This window comes from Triturus cristatus, chromosome 6 (assembly GCF_964204655.1).
Source record: "Triturus cristatus chromosome 6, aTriCri1.1, whole genome shotgun sequence".
Classification (NCBI taxonomy): domain Eukaryota; kingdom Metazoa; phylum Chordata; class Amphibia; order Caudata; family Salamandridae; genus Triturus; species Triturus cristatus.
The window spans coordinates 1,760,682,230-1,760,701,542 of NC_140589.1; the positions used below are offsets into that span (position 1 = coordinate 1,760,682,230).

The window sequence follows — 19,313 nt, forward strand, 5'->3', positions numbered from 1 at the left end:
TCAATTCACAAAAGCAATGGGTAAAAGTCATAGATGTACTCCTTCCTACTTTTGAGGTTGATTTCTAATGTTTCTATAATTGACACCAAATCTCAGGATTAGTCCTGGTATTCTACAAATATCATTGATTTTCAGAAGAACCTTAATGTGTGAAATTTACTTGTGCATACTTTTAACCAGTTGGAGAACTCTGCATGAGTAAATTATATGGAAATATAATATTGCAACATATTTTCTCCCAAACAAAATTGCATGTACTGTGCAGAAACCCTCCCTTAATGTAAGAATGTTGCAAATCCACCATACTTGTGAATTTTTTGTATTCATTGCGTTCGAAGTGTAAAAGGTCCCCAAACCTGACTGTTTTCTTGAGCACAAATCTTTTTAAAAGGGCCATAGAATATTTAAGGCCAAAGCAGGTATTGTCCTTTGTCAATTTTTCTTTCTGTTTTCCTGGTCACTTTCTTTATCCAATATGGAAACGGGGAAAAATGAATTCCTTTATTTCCAGGGATGCATATATATTTTGTGTGTACAGAAAGAAATTAGTGATGAATTCTGGGGGCAGCTTTCATTGTACACAACACATAGAATCTCTATGGACTTAATTAAAGATTTGCAACAAAAAATACAATGAAAGGGGCAATGATTCCCCAGTCCTTTCATAGGGCTACCCTAGGGTGGAGGAAATCAAAACCATTACGCGGATCTTTAGTATTCGGTAATGCATCTGGCTCTCCTTAATTAATGACTACATAAATCATCAGCTGAAGCAGGCAGAAGGTGCCAAGCGGTGCCCAGTTTATGGTAGCCAAGCTTAAGGCTTCTCCTAAGTAGAAATTGGAATAATTATTAAACTTGCAATGCAATTTAATAAGTTATTTTATCTATATATAAAATTCTCTCTTTCTCTTTATATATAAATACACACACACACACACAAACACATATACACAGATTCGGAGTACAACAATTTATTCTCTGGCATATACATGAAATTACAGATTAAATAAAGTACCATAGCATGGATGAAATGAAATTAGACTAATGAAATGTTTTCAAAATGGAAAAGCCTTTAAAGATAGTCTCAGTGGTTGGTTATCACCCGTCGAGAACCATAAACTTTTAATTATTTGAAACACTGGAAAAGGACCTTCTCCAACTTGAACTCAGTTTACTTCTCCTACTACAAGGCAACAATAGGCGTCTGGCAGATTTGGTACCTGAAAACCAAGCTGTAGGAATTGCAGATGTACCCCTGCCCCTAATGCAGAGCAGCCAGATACTTGGTGGTGCATGCTTGTGGAAGAATGACTCTGGACCAGATTCTGAAGATGAACTGGGTGGAGCCAAACCAGAAAAACCTTCTACAAACCCTTGCTTGAGATGTACCTTTGCCAAACACTGCTCACACTTTCGATGGCTGAACTTACCAGACTTATTTTTGCTTCATTGAACCTTGTTTCAGCTTCATAGTACTAAGTATGCTAGACACAGGTTTTGGTCCGCCATGATTGCAGCTTCCCGCCGTCTACTCTGGACACAGCTGCACTGCCGAGGGGGAGCCCATGTACTCTCAACTGCCACTCTGCAAGAGTGAGTTAGATTGGCAATCAGGCTGCCGGGCCTGAGGAGCTTGCTCTGAATTGACGCGTTCTTTTGAGGGAACTCGGAGATCTGACTAAAGAACCACCTTAGAACTTCTGGCACACTAAAGCCTTAGTGGAGGGCTAGCTTGGATGCCATCACATGTGAATGGGGAATAACCATCAGCCATAAATAGGGAAGTAGGACTGGAAAGCTGACCCAGTTAACGCTTGTGGGCTTGCCTCAAGAAGGCGTTGTATATTGTTTGCATTGTGTTGCATTGTACTTTACGTTAGTAGATACATACTTTGTTTTACATAAAAACAAGGATTTTACTAGACAATCATTTATTTGGGTTGCTGGATGTATTTTGAGTTGTGAGGCTGTGCTCGCCTTACACCTACCTCCTCTCTGAGGAGCCTCTGACTGCTCGACCCATGCTACCACTGAGAATCAAGTGCTGGCCCAGTGCTAGGAGTCCATAGTGGACAGGGCCCTGGGTTTTCAGGACTTATTGGTCTCAACCACCATGTTTGAGCCCAATCATTCTTGCTTCCCCGTAGCCCTCAGAAAGGGGTCCTCACAGGTAAATTTTTATTTGACATAATATACTAATTTACTAGGTTTTTTGTTGCCCTTCAGACTCATTCTGGATATTTGATTTTTTCCCCAAATTAATTGAAATGTTGTAATTCATAGGAAAATATTTAAGTATAGCCATAGGGCCTACAGCGAGAAGAAGAACCTCATTGAATACACAGGGGCATAGCTTCAGGGGGGTGTTTGGGGAGTTGCACTCCCTAAAAAATGTATTCTGTAGTGAATAGTTGGGTACTTGTGCATTCTGTCAGATTTGTTGAGGTGTATGTCAGATTTCACCCTTCTTATGTGCACACACAGGTGAAAACATACACACACACTCTCCTCTCTGCCTTAAAACTTGGTTAGTTTGAAAACAATTGTGTTTTAAAGACACCTAACAATCTGCACTCCTCTCTCTTTTCAGTGCCTCTTAGGCCCCCCTTGTGTCCTGTATCTCATGATGTATTTTAACAAGATATGCCAGCTTGATTGTTAGGAACTCTGAAGCTTACACCTCCCCCAAACGTACTGACCACGCTGCACCCCTTTGAATACATTTAATAAATAAGAGAAGTTACGATAGAGGGTTATATAATTATGTGTGAAGTTGAGACTTTCTCTAGCAATGAGACTTTTGCAAATTATTCAAACAGTCTTGGCCAACTAAAACAGAGTCTCAAGAGTGTAACCTTCAGTGTGACTTGAAGTAACTTAAAACCAATAGAATGACTCATTTGGATGAGCTCCTGTTCAGTTAGTAGTGGCTTTTCATTAGAGGAATGTTAAAATCTCAATTGCACTGGAATTCAAAGATTATATATACACAGGCTTTCTATAGGATACACGTATAGTTCCATAAAAAATGAATAGGGTGTATTGTGGCCAATATAATTCTTTAAATTCATTTGATGACTTTTCATTTCAAAATCTTAAAATGCTACTTTTGTGTTGGACAGAGTATTTCCCTTACCATATCTATTCAGCAGGGCAAAATACCTCCCATATATCCAAGCTATGTTTTAATTCTTCCTGTGGAGTGTATGATATTTTTTTAGTTGTACCCTGCTACTTTTTTTGCCTTGTATCCATTTATCACATTTTTTTACAAATAATTGTACAGTCACCCATGGATTTCTCTCTCTAATATCCTGGTCATGTCCTGCTTTTGGAATGTTCTTTTTTTGTTGTTCGGTTGCAATGTGGTCCACAGAATGTATAAAGAGTGTTTGCACAAAAAAAGAGTGTTCTCAAGTTACACCCCTGCTGCTCAAACACACAGTCGGATAGATTACTGCTGTATTTTAACAGGTTTGATGACTGCAGTAGATGGGATCACATACTTACTTCTCTATCTGTCAGATCACTCCCCACTCCTGCTGAACCTGAAAGCAGGTAGGGGCCGACCAGAAGTGCCATTGTGGAAACTCGGAGCCGAGGAACTACAGGACCCTCCATATGTTATGACTCTCCAAGGTACTTTAACATACTATTTCACTGAATATTGGGAGTCTGCAACAATTAGAGCAATAGAATGGGAGGCAATGAAAGTTGTGGTCCGAGGTGTGGCTATTAAGACAACATATGGAGTCTGCCAACAGTTAGAGCGGGATATTAAGACACAGGAGCAAAAATTGGGAGACCTAGAAAAAAACATACCTGAAGATCCACAGGCGATGGAGGAATGGGGGAAGATATGTAAGGATTTGAAAGACTCCTGGGGTAGACTGGAAAAACACACCCACACAACTTATAGACAATGCCTACACAGGAAAGGCGACAAATCTGGGGCCCTCTTAGCCAGGTTAATACAGTCCGAATCCATGCCATCCCCAATAATACAACTAGGAGGTAACAATGGAGATATGATAGGCACACAGCGAGCAATAGCTGATACTTTGGCACACCACTTGGCAAAAACTTATAGGGCTGAAACGAATACTACACCAGATGGTACACAGAGCTATCTGAACTATATAGAGCTTCCACAGATAGATCAAGAGGAAGCAGAGGCACTAGCTGCCCCCATCACCAGGGAGGAAATACTATATGCTATTAAAAACCTTAAAATGGGCAAGTGCCCCTGGGGCGATGGCCTCCCCACCGAATGTTATCAGCGGTTTGCTCCGCTACTGGTGGATAAATTACTGGAGGTTTACACCAAAGCCTATGAAAATAAATCTCTCCCTAGATCAATGCAGGCGGCGCTAGCATCCATGATCCCAAAACTGGATAAAGATCCACTGCAGCCCAGTTCCTACTTACCAATCTCCTTACTGAATGTAGATATGAAGATCTTGAGCCGGGTGCTAGCAACCAGGCTGCTCCCGTCCATGCCCCATCTAATCCACCCTGATCAAGCAGGTTTTATACCTCGAAGAAATACAACACATAACCTGCGAAGGCTGGCCCATGTATGGCATGCCCGAAAGTGCAGAATGAGGATTGTGCCTTAGCCTTATTGGATATTGAACAAGCCTTTGACTCATTAGAATGGAATTACATGTGGGCCATTCTACAAAAGATGGGGATATGACTGGAGTTCCTTCATGGGTTCAGTTATTATATAGTAACCCGTTAGCCCGGGTGCGACTCAGAGGAGTGGTACTGGACCAGTTCGCATTGCTAAGGGGTACAAGACAGGGATGTCCCCTATTGCCACCATTATTTGCGGTGGCGATGGAACTATTAGGGACAACACTTAGAAAAAATATGAGAGATTATAGAAATTCCTATAGGAGACAGAGCATATAGTATCCATGTATGCTGGCGATATGTTGGTATATTTACGGCACCCGGGATGAGCAGCACAGCTCCTTATAAAAGAACTGAGGAAATTTGGGGAGCTTTCGGGACTCCATGTCAACCAAGGTAAATCATCCCTGGTACCCATGGGGAGGTTGGCAAGGGAGGATGTTTCAGCATATACCGAAGTGGGGCTACAGTGGAAACTAGAGGGTGTACGTTATCTGGGGGTTCAACTATGGCAAATCTCATCAGGGTTCCTGGACAAGAATATGGGGAAAGTAATAGTTGGAATACGAGCCTCGATTGGCTTTTGGAAGTCTCTGCCTCTTTCTTTGATGGGGAAAGTGGCAATTATAAAAATGATTGTTTTGCCTCGTTGCGACTACCCCATGCAATATACTTTTTATGACATCCCAAAATCCCTCTTTAAAACAATGGATAGCTTGTTGGTGAAGCTGTTATGGGAGAATAAGCGTAAAAGGATTAAATTGGAAACTCTCCAAAGAAAGTGGGTGAATGGGGGAGTGGAGTTGCCCCGGATATACCTCTACTACCTAGCGACACAACTTCAGAATGCAGTTCATTGGCTAGAAGAGGAGAAAAACTGGGAGAAATCCCTATCAGCGGTTACATTTGAGGGAAGCACATTACCTGAATTTCTTATGATGGGTTCTGCAACTCCCAGGGATTCCCCTTACTTAATTAGAAGAGTAGCAAGGCTCTGGGAAGATACAGTGAAAAAGGTGGTACGGAGAGCACCGTATGCGCCCGACATGCCACTTTAGCTCATACGACCCTTAAAAAAAATAACAGAATCTATGACCATACAGAGATGGAAAAACGTTGGCTGCCTCACCATGGGGGATCTATATAGCAATAATCAGTATATAACTTGAGAGGAAGCGATGACTACATTTGAATTGGGCAGGGTCAATTCCTGTAGTACAATAAGATAGCAGCAGAAGATAGAGAATTATGGCCCTCATTTCCAGAGGAACCTCCACGGTCAGAGACACTCATACTATACTTGCAATGGCAGGAGGGCGGCGTCTGATTTCTCATATTTATAGGGCCCTTAGGGATGATAACCCAATCAGTGCTCTGCCGATACGGGCGAGATGGGAGGAGGATTCAGAGAGACCACTGACAGAGAGAGACTGGACGAAGATTCATAAAGGAGTCCGAGAGGTGAACTCTAACTCCAGATTCAAACTAATCCAATATAATATAGTTCATCAATTATACATGACTCCATATAAATAAAATCTACCCGGACAGATCAGACGCGTGCCCTATATTTGGGATCGCTGCGGCACGTTTTGTGCATATGGTATGGGAATGCGGAAAGCTGCACACATTCTGAAAGTAAGGGATAGATATACTCCAAGTAGGAACAGGATGGGTTATCCCTGGGACGATACGAACAGTCCTCCTAAACGTGCTGCCTGCCCCAAAAAAGAAAAAGATTAGTAGAAAATTTGTATTATTAGGTCTAGTACTCGCAAAGAGGAGAGTAGCAATCTCATGGCTCAGCCCAAAGCCTCCACCAATACATAAATGGGTACAGGATCTAAAGGAATGGGCAACAGCGGGACTAGTCAGAATGAAGCACATTAGACATGATGAATGACTTGAGGAGGATACCCTAGCATGGTCTGCGATGCTTACAGATGTTAAAATAGTAGAAGAAATGACTGAGGAGGAATGGAGAGTTTCACAAAATATCCCAGAGCAGGAAATGGGATGAGTAATTAAGGGAATAAACAACATGGTAAGATCCAAATAAATGGTATAGGGTTAACAGACAATTCACAACACCATACACTAGGACACAGGGGAAGGGAGGGACAATTTATGCAAAGAATACACTTATATTGGTAAAATGATTGTGATGACTTAAGTTATATGATTGTGTACCAACAGAAAAATCTTGTAAAATGTAATTGATGAAGATGTTTATGCAAAAATTCAATAAAAAGTGTTAAAAAAAAGAGTGTTTGCACAGCAGTTTATCATGCTCGTGATATCGTATAAGCATTTAGTGATTTGTTAATGCCCTTGAGGAGGCCAATAAAAGTATTATTCAACTGGATTTCAGTTAACAATAAATCTAGCTTCTTTCTGATTATATGATTTGACATCTATTAACTCTAGCGGTTTCCAGAACTTTGGCAGGGTTCTGTGGGCTCTACTCACAGGAATTATGAGCATCTTAAGATAAGCAGTAATTAAGGCAGGTTGGAATGAAGTCCTGCTTTACAGTGACCTGTCCACTGTGGGGTTGGAGATGAGTTAGGTAAATGGTTAGTTCAGAACTGGATATATAAGTGTGTTCTTGTTTGGTACATTGACTGGTTATTACAAGCAAGGCTCTTATGTTGGCTGTCCATGGACAGTAGTCTGTATGAGCAGTATGAGCACAAAGAGCGAGATGTTTGCGTGTCACTTTTTTAAGATTGCGTAAAGGCAGGTACTGTCTGTCAAATTATTCTAATTTCTATGTGCATTGACTTAATTGAGTTGGTTGGGTAGCAGTTGGGGGCAGTTGCTGGATATAACCCTTGAGCAACCCTATCAACATAAGAGTGGCCCTCAGTGCTAGCTTGTGCCACTGACCTCAGCGTTGGACTCCACCCCATCTTGATCTCTAAGCGAACAAAATTCCCTCGTTGATATTCATAGATAGTCTACTAGAGCACAATGACTTTCTTACCAAAAACATAAGTGCTGTTCATTGTTTACCTACCTGATTCAGGAAGGGAAGTGTGAAGCTTATCCCAAACTTAGTTGGAATAATGGCCATGCCCCTCTTCTTCCACCGGTGCTGACTGGAAACAAAATTAAACAACTTTACGTTTTACACAGGATACTTCCATCATACACATGCTTCTGTCCTGTTCAAACATACAGATAGCAGATTCATTGCCATCACAGAATGTGTGAAAAAAGCAGCTTACAGAGAAAATACAGTAGACTTTATCTTTTTTAAAAAGGTTGATGCAGAATTTACAGTGCTGCTTTGATACAATATCAGAAATGCATATTCATTTGTTCATGTTCTCTTGAAGCTTTCAACTTCACCATTGGTTTAGGGCCATCTGGCTCTCATTTTCCTGTTACCACAACAAAGATAGTATACCTACCGGCCAGAAAGCAGATAAGACCTGGGTTGCTGCTACTTGATTGAAAAGTGCCACACCTGCTGCTCATCCCATATAAAATGGTGACAATCTCATATTCACAAAGTGTGGTTGAGAGGCGTCAGGCTGCACGGGGAAACATGGAAGCCGCAAGCTAGATGGTTGCGGCTCCTTCTCCCATGGGTTTCGTCTGGCCACAAGCAGGGACTCCATCGGTCTTCCCAGAATGTAACCCAAAATAGTCATAATTTTTACCCTCTCCTGTTCCTGCTTTCAGGGTGCTTGTTCCTCTCCTGCGGGTGGCTTTTTCTTCCACTTTGACCACGTATGGCTCCGGAGCTCCGCAGGACTCTGCCGGCGCTTCAGGCATCGCGATGGGAAGGCACGGCCCGGGAGTGGAGGCGCAGCAGCGTTTCCTGCTTTCTGGTCCGTGTCTCTGGCGGTAGAGTCAGCACTGGGGATTATTCCAGTTTGACTCCCAGGAACGGCGGTGGAGTCGGCGGCGCCCTGTTGGGGGGGTCAAGCATACAGGTAGACTGTTTGGAGCCTGGACCTTGCAGCAAGTATTTGGTGGCTCATACCCAGCGAGAAGGTAAGAGCCCCTTTGGACTTTTGCGGGACATTAATTCTATTGTTTTTTGTAAGGGATATCGAGTGATTCCCCGTGTTCTGCCCAATCAAGGTCTCAGCAGTGTCTCGGAGCCTTTTTATTGCATGGAAACAAGTGAGGCAAGCAAGTAGCAGGCAAGTGAGCAGCAATCTGATTTCCCCTCCTCGAAAGCCTGCAGGTATGCGCAGCGTACCAGGGCAGTGTGAGTACAAGGTATTTTTGATATTCCTCGGACATCCGTTCCCCCGAGTGTCTCTCCACCAGTAGTGAAAGTGCGGGTATTGGATAAGCAAGCTCAAAGAAGGTAGCACTGATTCTGCAGCTGAGCCTAAAGGAAGGCGAAAGGGCAGGGGCAGGGGTAAGAAAATAGTGAACTCAAAAGTGAAGATAACACCTTCCCTAAAATTGTTCTATAAGGTTTTGTCTACGTCCTCCTAAACGATATTGGCTCCAGATAAAGCTCCAGATAAGGGTGCTCCCAGGAGGCTGCATTCTGCCATCATATTAGACCCTGCACAATGCAGTTCTCTCAATAATTCAGATCTGCCGTGAGTAGTCATGCAATCCCCGGACATCCCTAGGGTGTTCTGGGACATCCAGTAATGGGTGCTGAGAGTCCTGGTGCGTCAGGAGCTTCCAACTCTAATTTTGCTATTCACCCTGCAGTTGGTTTTTTAAATGGGTTTACTGTTTTTGAGGCGAGTGAGGCTTGTGAAGGTCAAAAAGATTCTCTCTCGGTGATTGTGGATCCTGGGCCTATATCAGGCATTTCAGGCCCAGTGGGCTCCTCTGGCTTCCTGGCTGAAATGTTATTATCTTTGAAGGATGAAATGAGAAATAGGTTCACAGTATCTGAGACCAATCGAGCTGCGATTCAAGCCTCCTGTGTGGTGGTAGCCCAAAAGTTGGAGGAGGTCTCTTTGAGAATGGATGCATTAGAACAGGAGCTACCGAAAATTAAGGAGGCACTCCATTTGTCAACAACAGAGATGACAAAATTAGCAAATCAGAATAAAAAACTGAAGGAAGACCTGGAGCGTCTTGAGAACCACTCTAGGAAGAATAATTTGAGACTTATTAATGTCCCGGAAGCAATCGAAGGTGAGGATATTAGTAGGCCTGGGCGAAGCACTACGCTACGCTCGCGTAGTTTGCGAAGTTCGCGCTACTTCGCACTACGCGAACTGCACGTAGCACAGTGCGAACATGCGTAGCGTAGTGTTGCGTAGTGCTGCGGTCATTTTTTGCTTGCTCGCGGTCCTCAACGTCAAGTTGGCGACCGTGAGCAAGCAAAATGACATCCCGGCGAGACTTTTTCCTTGTTCGCGATCAGCAACTGCAAGTTGGCGATCGCGAGCATGGAGAATAAACCTCCCGGCGAGATTCCCAACGCGAGGAGGTCAGGTTTCTCATTGCGAGTGGTCGCGTATGCTCGCGACCGCTCGCGATGAGAAACTACCAGTTCGCGTTGAGAAAGCTGAAGCTCGAGTAAAAATCTACTCGAGCAGCAGAAAACTACAGCTCGCACTGTGCAAGATGCCATTTTCAATGATTGCACAGTGCCGGTTGCTTGTCCGCACTGTGCAATCATTGAAAACAACATCTTGCACAGTGCGAACATGTTACTACGCAGTTGGCGAAGTGCTACGCGTAGCTCGCGTAGTGCGAACTTCACTTTGCGTAGCTTCGCGAAGTGCTACTTCGCGAACTACGCCCACCCTTAGATATTAGAGGTTTTGTAATCTCTTTTTTAAAAGAAACTTTGTTAAAAAACTCTTCCAATGTAGATCTTGCCCATGAGATACAACGGGTGCATCGTGATCCACTTAAAAGGAACCCGGCAAAGCAAAAGCCAAGGAAAATTTGTATTAATTTTCTAATGTACACTGTTAAAGAAGCAATTCTCTCCTCGGCCTTAAAGGTGGGCAGTATATCTTCAACAGCCTTTTCTAGTTCGTTTTCTTTTTCTATAAGATCGGATGTCTCGCATATCGCTTCAACAAAACAATGGGAATTGGGCAAAAGAATGGAGACTTTGAACAAATTGGGGGCTAAGGCTCAACTGAAGTTCCCAGCGTCTTTGCGTGTTATGTGCAACAATCATATGTATATGTTTCGCTCAGTTGAAGATGCCGATTTGCTCATAGAAAAAATTAAAGGAGGGGTTTAACAATGGATAGGAGAGGGTGAAAGATGGATGGTGGAGGCAAGGGGGTGCTCTGTCAGTGTGACCTATGATTGATTGTTAAGATACTCATTTTCTTAAGACCCATGGGACAGAGGCCGAATAGGCATTGGCCTAATAGAAGGGAGGGTTTCCCAAGGGGAGAGGGGTCACAGGGGGAGTAATGGGAGGGGTGGTGAAAGCGTGCACTGGGTGGGGAGCAGTGGGGGAAAAAAATATCCTCAATCTCACATTATAAGCCGCCTGTTATGATGGGCATGGGTTTTATTCTTAGATGGCAGGGTCTTTTCTCATGAGTAACAAGGTTAAATGTATTACCTGGAATGTTAACGGGTTATGGTGTCCTCGTAGACAAAGGCTGGGAATGAAATATCTAGAATTATCTTCTGCCCAGATCTGTCTTATTCAGGAGACACATTTAAGCTATAAAGAAAGTAGATCTATTTTCCCTAAATACCCCTGGGTTGAATATTTTTGTTCTTCTAAACAGACAGTGCACAGTAAGGGGGTTGCCATTTTGATCAAACGGGGAGCAGGATGTTCCATCAAATCTACCCAGTCCAACCAGTCAGGAAGGTGGTGAGTGGCCTTTTTGGATTTGGAGGTTTTGAGCTTACATGCGCCTCTTTTTATGGTCCCAACAGTGATGACCCAATGCATATTTTTTAATTACAATCAAACATGCTTGAAATAGTATCGCCAGTATTAATCTGAGGTGATTTTAATGTCCTTCTTGACCCTATAAAAGACAGATCAAATCAGCGTCACTTTGTGGGGGCTCCACGAGTACGACGAGCATTTAAAAATATGTTACATGATTTAGATCTGGCAGATGTTTGCAGGGCAAAAATGGGCAATAAACAAGGGTTTACGTTTTACAGCAAGAAACACGGCCACTCTTCCAGATTGGATTATGTACTATCAGATAGGCCAAGTGTGGTCAATATTACTAGTATCACAGTTTTGCCCAGTCATGTTTCTGACCATGCCCCGATATTGCTTTCCTACGTCGGGAAAAGGCCAAACTTATCCCCCAGATAGACACTTAAAAGGTCCATGCTGGCAGATGTTGATATAGCAAGGGCACTTAAATCAGCCACTGTAAACTATTTTGGTGATATCGGCTCTACATCCATGGACTATGTTTGGGATGGCTTTAAAGCTAACATCAGGGGCATCATACATAGTCTTATCTGCTCTAAGAATAGGGCTGGTGTTCGGGAGCTACAGATTCTGGAGGAGAAAATTATTTTATTAGAGAAGGAGCGGTCTCGGATTTGTCACGGGAGTGCTGACAGTGTTTCTCAGCTTAACAGGAGTTTGGAGGATGCCCGCCAGGAATACAGGGGGAAGTTAGATCATAAATGTAGGGCACAGTGGATCACAAAAAATATGCAAAACTTCGAGTATGGCGAGAAGGCAGGTGCACTCCTGGCGTGAAAAGCAAGAGTAGACCGCACAAAAAATAACATTAATGAATTGATAATAAACGATAATGGGGATAAATCAAGCAGTGTGGAGGATGGAGCACATGTCCCTTTGTGGAGGCTCGCTCGAAGTATTCTCAACATGGGACAGTTAGACCCAGGTGGCCAGTGTGTTTGCATTCCGGGGCTACAAAATGCAACAATAGACCTTATGGCCAAAGATAGGCACAGTATGCATGAGGATGCATTGGCAGCCTTCCCAGCTGTAAGTCAGTCTGCCAAGAGTCAAACACAGGGGTAGAGATAATGCTAAAGCAAGGAGCAATGGAGCCTACTGCAGGCAAGGAAAATACCTCATGGGTAGTATAAGACCCCAGTAAACATGGTTCAGTTGTCCATCAGGCGCCTGGTGCTTAATGCAGCTGTGTCTGTTGCACCATTAACAGCTGCGCATATTGGAAGATAAGATCACCGAGGCAGCTGCTGATACCATGGGCCGTCACAGAATTACCTGATCCCAACGGTATTTCCTCTGCCAAACTATCCCTGAGGTGAAGGAAATTCCACTGGTGGACTGCAGACTTCTTCTCAGATTTAACATTTACTATGAATGAAGTTCCTAATTTGCTGACCCACAGGGGAATGAGACACTATCTATCATTCCCTCTCTGTTGCATATGAGAAAACTCTTGACATTGCCTATCCCTTCTCCATATGTTGCATTACCATTCACCCCTCAGTCAGTTGCATCTTTTCACTCCACCTAAATTTCTCACCTTCTTCTTTTCAGTTTCTCTGTTCCCATCATCCTCCTTTTCAAATATGTAATTGTTCTACTTTCCCTTAATAAATACCCTTCTTTTTTAGGTCAAGCATTCCAGACCTCTTGTATATACTTTAGTATATACTTATATGTGTATGTACTTTGTGGGCTCTGGAGATCAGCCCTAGGACTTGTATTTTTCTGGCAACTGCCTCTATTTAATTTTCTTGATAGAAAACGACCAGCAGATGTCAGTAAAATACCAGAATCACTTTAGCGTTCTCTAGATTCCAGTCCATAGAAATTGTCTTAGACAATATTTTTTTCCCAAATCTTGTATTTTCAGTGACATGACCACCGAAGGCCCTGATTTTATATTAAAAACAGAGCTTTGGACTATACCATTTCCCGCTGAAAGGAAATATTTCTCTCCATGTGTTCCCATACCTGGCGTGCCACGAAGTTTGGTGCTTACTTTCCCTCCATGTTAAAGAACAGTAGTGTCAGCACCCAGGCTAATGTGCTGCATAGCGAAATACATATAAGGTCCCAAAGGCAAGACCAATTGAATTGCAAATGTTTGTTCTTCCCTCTTCTTCCTCTATTGTTTTCTGTGTCTTCATCCTTATTTCTCATTTCTTGCTCTCTCCTTCCCTCCTTCCTTCAATTCTACCTCTCTAGCTCTCATCTCCTCCCTCCTAATCATTTTCCTCTTGGCTACCTCGTACGGCCTTCACCCTTTCAACTCTCATCCCTCTTTCTCTCCTACCATATACATGTCTCCATTTTTCTTTTGCCCTTCTCCTCCCTTCACCATCACATCATCCCTTCGTTTTCTTCGACTTTCCTCTCACACTGTCCTTCTCCTGCGTTGTCTCTCTCTTTCAGATTGCGCCTCTCTTATATCCTTATATCTACTCTCATTCATGTCCTCCTATCTACCTTTCCTCCTTCCAGGCCTCTTTCTCTCCCTTTCATCTATCACCCTCTTCTTTTCACATCCCTTTCAACCCTCTCATCTCTAGTGCTTTATGTCTCTCTCCCCACTCCTAGTGACTCATATGCAAATGTGAACACTTTACAGTGTAAAAGGCTGTTTGTGTATGGGGATGGTCAGAAACCCCGCTACAAATTCCTGTCAGAGGCCAGAGTACACGTGACGGCATCTTTACATTTATGTTTAAGAAAACTGGGGCAGTGGCTGACCCCTGGATGAAAGTAGCGTTTTGCAAGCAGGGAACGCGCATAGCAACTGACCTCTCCCTAGGCGAGGCCAGCCAGTGGACAGAATAGGAAGACGCGGGGCCATAAAATAAATGGAGAAATGCAAGGGATTGCGCACATTGTGTATAACCAGCATTGTGCTAAAGCAAGCAGCAAAAGGGGAAACTTCATATAATGACAGAACCTGACATCGCACAGAGAAAAGAGATGAGTGACATTTTCTTTCGGCCATCCCTGTCAGAGAGAGAGGGGGCTCAGGGAAGTTTGGGACACAAAGCAGATTTAGGGACAATCAAAAAGGTTAAGAGCAGTGGCATGGGACCCCGGCACGGCTGAGTCTGGTGTGAGACCACTGGAGGTGCCCGTGCAGTCTGGACTCTGTGATCTTAAATTTAAATAAACTATTCTCAGAGACTTACTTACTTCAGTGCATGTCTGATTCGACAGCAGTGCTGCCTTCGCCCGGCCCGCCACTCCTCCTGTCACCCATGCCTTCTTGCTATAGAGGGCTTCCAAATGGAAGACTCATTCGAACGGGCACAGCGGGTCCATTCCATGGCAACAGTGGACATGGCCATGCCGACCAGCACAGAGTAAGGCGATACTTTAGCCAATGGGAACACAAACAGAACCATCCGGCAGAGCTGCCAAGTTTTTATTTTGCTTATGTATGACATCAGCAGATTTTCAGTGTTCTTGTGTGTAACATTTCAAGGCATTATGTGTGACACATTAAGTGACAATTTGTTGTGAGAAAAACCAAACCAGTCTCTTTCATTTACAGGGATAAATGCCCCAAATGCCCTTTTTTGTCCATTATATCATCTAGAAATGGCCTTAACCCCACAGCGGTGCTTCTGGAGAGTCCATGGGTGTTGACTGTCCTATGTCCCTGAATGCAAAGTGTCCATGACTAAAAAACACAGGTCTGGTCGAAAGTGTCAGTTACTTAAGACATGACACAGTGGCAGGAATGTCATGGACTTACCACCTTCCCACAATGATTGACTGGAGTAGGCATTGTGATGGAGTATGAAAATGGATTAAATATTTTTCCTTTCCCATCCTTGGAGAGAAAAATATCGAATATCGCAAATTCTATTAACTGACCTTTGTAAGAGTTTAAAGATATCAGTGACAACTAATGTAGCGATCTAGCAGCCACTGGCCGGGGCCAGAAAGATGTAGACTACTGTGTAACACTTTCATAGCAGGAGGAGAGGCGCAGAGAAGAGGGCTACTTACAATGTTACAGTGCACCACTTTCATGCAACAAGGAGAGAATCACAGGAGACGGCTACTTACAATGTAATTGCGTAACACTTTCATGCCACAGGTAAGGAGCACGGGACGTAGCTACTTACAATGTCACTGTGTAAGACTTTCATGCCATGAGGCGATGAGAGCAGGAGACGGCTACTCACAATATTTTTACTTATTTTAGAGCCCCTTTTTACATATTTTAGATATGTCTGATGACTTGTATCTTGTTTAATTGTCTTAAAAGCTAAGTCTTGATTGTATTTGTATCTGTATACTTTGATGGTTGCAAGTAAATAACCGAATAAGGTTATCCAACGCATACTTACATTATTACTGTGTAACACTTTCATGCCATGAAGAGAGGAGCACGGGAGTCATGTACTAACAATGTTACTGTGTAACACTTTCATGCCATGAAGAGAGGAGCACGGGAGTCAGGTACTTACAATGTTACTGTGTAACACTTTCATGCCATGAAGAGAGGAGCACGGGAGTCAGGTACTTACAATGTTACTGTGTAACACTTTCATGCCATGAAGAGAGGAGCACGGGAGTCAGGTACTTACAATGTTACTGTGTAACACTTTCATGGATATGTATTTGTGTTGAAGCAAACAAATGTATAATAATATTGGTGTAGGTTAGATCGTCAGGTGACAGTTGCACTTTCAAGCCAGAGCTAAACATCCAGGAAGGTTAATAACTACAGTCCTCCCATCTGTGCTGCTGCTAGAGAAAACACCATATGTTATCTAGTTCTCTATGGCTCTTTGATAGCTTTACAATGTTATGTGTGTGCACCTGAAAGTTCAAGCTCAGGCCGCTGGATAAATAAAATGATTACAGCTATGTGAAGGGCAGGCACTTTTTTGTGGAAGCACACAACTTCTGCCCAATCAAAACATGTACTCCTGCCTCCTAAAATGTGGCCAGCATCAAAGCGCATCTTTAATGACATTCACATAATTGTCTGGTGGCAGCTGCGCTGTCAAACCAGACCATAGAAACCATCAGCTTTTGTGCTCCACTGACTGCGTGGCAATCTCATATCCTAGTGGTGATGCTGGGGATTGGTCCAAAATGCGTTAGTCTAACCCCTGATGCATGGTACTTGGCAGGGCTGCAACACTGAGGGAGACTGCACTTGTCTGCCTTGCTTTGCCATTGTGGAACCTACATGAAAGATCAGCACAGTGATATGCCAGCCCATCCAAAGAATACCTTTGTTCTTCCTGGCACCTGCTACGGGAGGAGCTTTTTTATTTTTTGCTGCAAATAATGATGAGCGATGCTTCATGCCTGAACTGGTTATTATTGAGTTGCGTGCTATGCTAAATTAAAATAAAATACCTTATGCACACCACTTGCATTATGTATGCAACAACATAAGTTTTTCACACTGCCAATCTAAAATAAATGCAGCTGATGACATTATTTACATTTCAGTCTTCAGGTTACTAACTTATATCATTAGAGGACATTGGAGACTTTTTGGTAGCATGACCCTGAAGCAGGATACTTCACATGCAAGTGTCCCAGTTCAAAGCTTTTTCAGTTTTCAACTACGTTATGTACAAGATGAGACATTGGAAGGGCCAGTCTAGTATTTACGCTTACATCGCTAACTAATTGAAAGACCGGTGCCCTTTTAAAGGGAAAGCAACATCAAGTGGTCCTATCTGCTTGTGTTGACTCATTGTCATTTCAGACTACATTTTCTTGTTTTCAGCATGCTCTGTAGAAATGTACACAAGGCCTCTTTCCAACATACATGATTCATGGATTCATGTGATTTTTTATTGGTTATTGAATTTGTGCCAATGCAAGAGTGAGTCAATGCATTTAGGGATGTTTGGATGAGTAACTGCTATGGTGCAGGGGCTTGCAGGTATACTAACAGTAAGTGCAAATGGCCTTAGGAAAATAGGGTATGTAGGGGCTTTCTGGGCTCCCACAGAGCAGTTGCCATTGTAATTGTCATGAGGAGCTGTTCTTGTGTTATTGGAGGGTTCCATACAGTTAGTCAGCGCTCTTGTGGGTATCAATATTGGTTCGTCCTGTTGCCTTAATTAACCATGAGATTATTATAGACTGTCTGAAATTTGAAATACATCCAAGGACCCATGGCTAACTTATATGCAGGACATTAGTGTTGAACTAAGAAGACCAGATTCTCACCGCAGTCTACTGTGGAAGTGGATACAAAGTGTGTTTGGGATATTTCTTACAGCACAGACCATACCCGATTCAGAATGGGCATTGCTCAAAACATACTGACGTTTTCTAAGGGCTGACACTTACTGAATCTCTTGACGTTTGTCGTTGTGATCATAGTTCTATGCAAACATTAATTCCTTTTTTGTTTTTCTGAGGTTATTTTAAAAATGTGTTTAACCTGTTTATTGTACTTTGCTGAGATCTGCTGGTTTTAGAACTTTTGACCTGCTTTCATTTATTTGCAAATGCTTCCTTATGCCCTAATCAGCATGAACTCTTCACCCCTTTTGTTGGTCTTCGATCAGCCAGGTGAGGCTCATCTGTGTCTTGAAGTATTGGTCAGAAAGGCTCACGCAAGTGGCAAGAAGTGATTTCACATTTTCAATAACGTAGAATTGTGTTTTGCTACCTTTTTGGAGGCTTTATTCAAATCAGGGTGCAATATTACATTCTCATCGATGTGTCAACTGCATTACAACAACCTACCGGGAGGGGGCAGGTTTTGGAAAGATTTAATTTACAGGCATGTGTCTTGACTAATCCTTCGATTTAAGAGTCAAATATATATATTGAATCGACAACACAACTGGTGTTTCTTTTTTTTAGGTCTCGCCTGAGACAGCGCTTTAGCGCTGCTCTGGCGAGACTTATAGTAAGCACTTTTGGAAGTGCAAACGAGTGCTTTCAGGCCGCCAACTACTGTGCATGTGTGCCGGGCGCGCGCACCATTTGGCAGCCTGAAAGCACTCGTTGTCTTTCACTTTCGCCGCCGCTCGGCCGCTTTGATGTTTTATCGTGATCGCGATCACTTTCACATTCGCGGCCGTACGGCCGCTTCCCTTCCTACTTTAATGCACTGTTAAAGCAGAATCCACGCGTCGTAAAGCATGCCCGCCCCCACTCCCCCCTCCCACTCCCTCCTCGTCAGCTTCAGTGCGCTCTTGTTTTTTATGTTGTAGAGTGCATGTGCAGACTGCTCGTGTTGCACTGTCTGCGCTCGCACATACACCTCCCACTCCGTTTGTTCCACCCCCTCCCTAGGTCCCTGGCGTCTCTCCCGCCGTGCTTTCACGCCCGCTCTGTTTATTCCAACTCCTCTGTGGCCTCTCTTCTGCCGTGATTTCACATCCTCCCAGTCCGGAAAACCATTATTCAGTTGCCGCGAATGCCAGTCTGTTGTGGCACACGCAATGTTCTTTTAATTAATATTGACATTGAGCACTTCTGAGAAGTGCCTGCACCTTTAAATCCTGGCTTGCGTGTAGCTGCTCTGCTTTCACCCCTCCCTTTTTCATTCCGGATGTGTCCAGGCACCCGGAAGCAGCAGCTCCTTGTCCTCCGGGTTGCCGATGAACATGGGGGAACTACTGGTTTAGACCGTGGCGGTGGAGGGGGCTCAGAGTGTTTGACCTACTACCCCCTCTCGAGCCCTTCAAGCATTCGCAAAGTCATCTCTCCAGTGTGCAAGTCAAAGGCACAGAATCCGGGAAAGCTTGGACCGGTTCCCAGCCCTCAAATCACACTCTCTCGAGTTGTATTTCCATCTGAGCTCCTGCGCTTCATGTTTTTG

At 43.5% G+C, this 19,313-nt stretch overlaps 1 protein-coding gene across 2 annotated transcripts in view; it reads right to left on the minus strand.

Annotated features, from left to right (window-relative positions):
• The window catches only part of LOC146821941 (xanthine dehydrogenase/oxidase-like), a 452,547-nt gene that overhangs the window by 54,028 nt on the left and 379,206 nt on the right, over positions 1–19,313 (minus strand). For both annotated transcript variants that reach the window (XM_085613026.1, XM_085613027.1), the window contains exon 27: positions 7,661–7,742. In XM_085613026.1, coding sequence (XP_085469152.1) covers positions 7,661–7,742 — 82 coding nt within the window. The remainder of the gene's footprint in view (positions 1–7,660; positions 7,743–19,313) is intronic.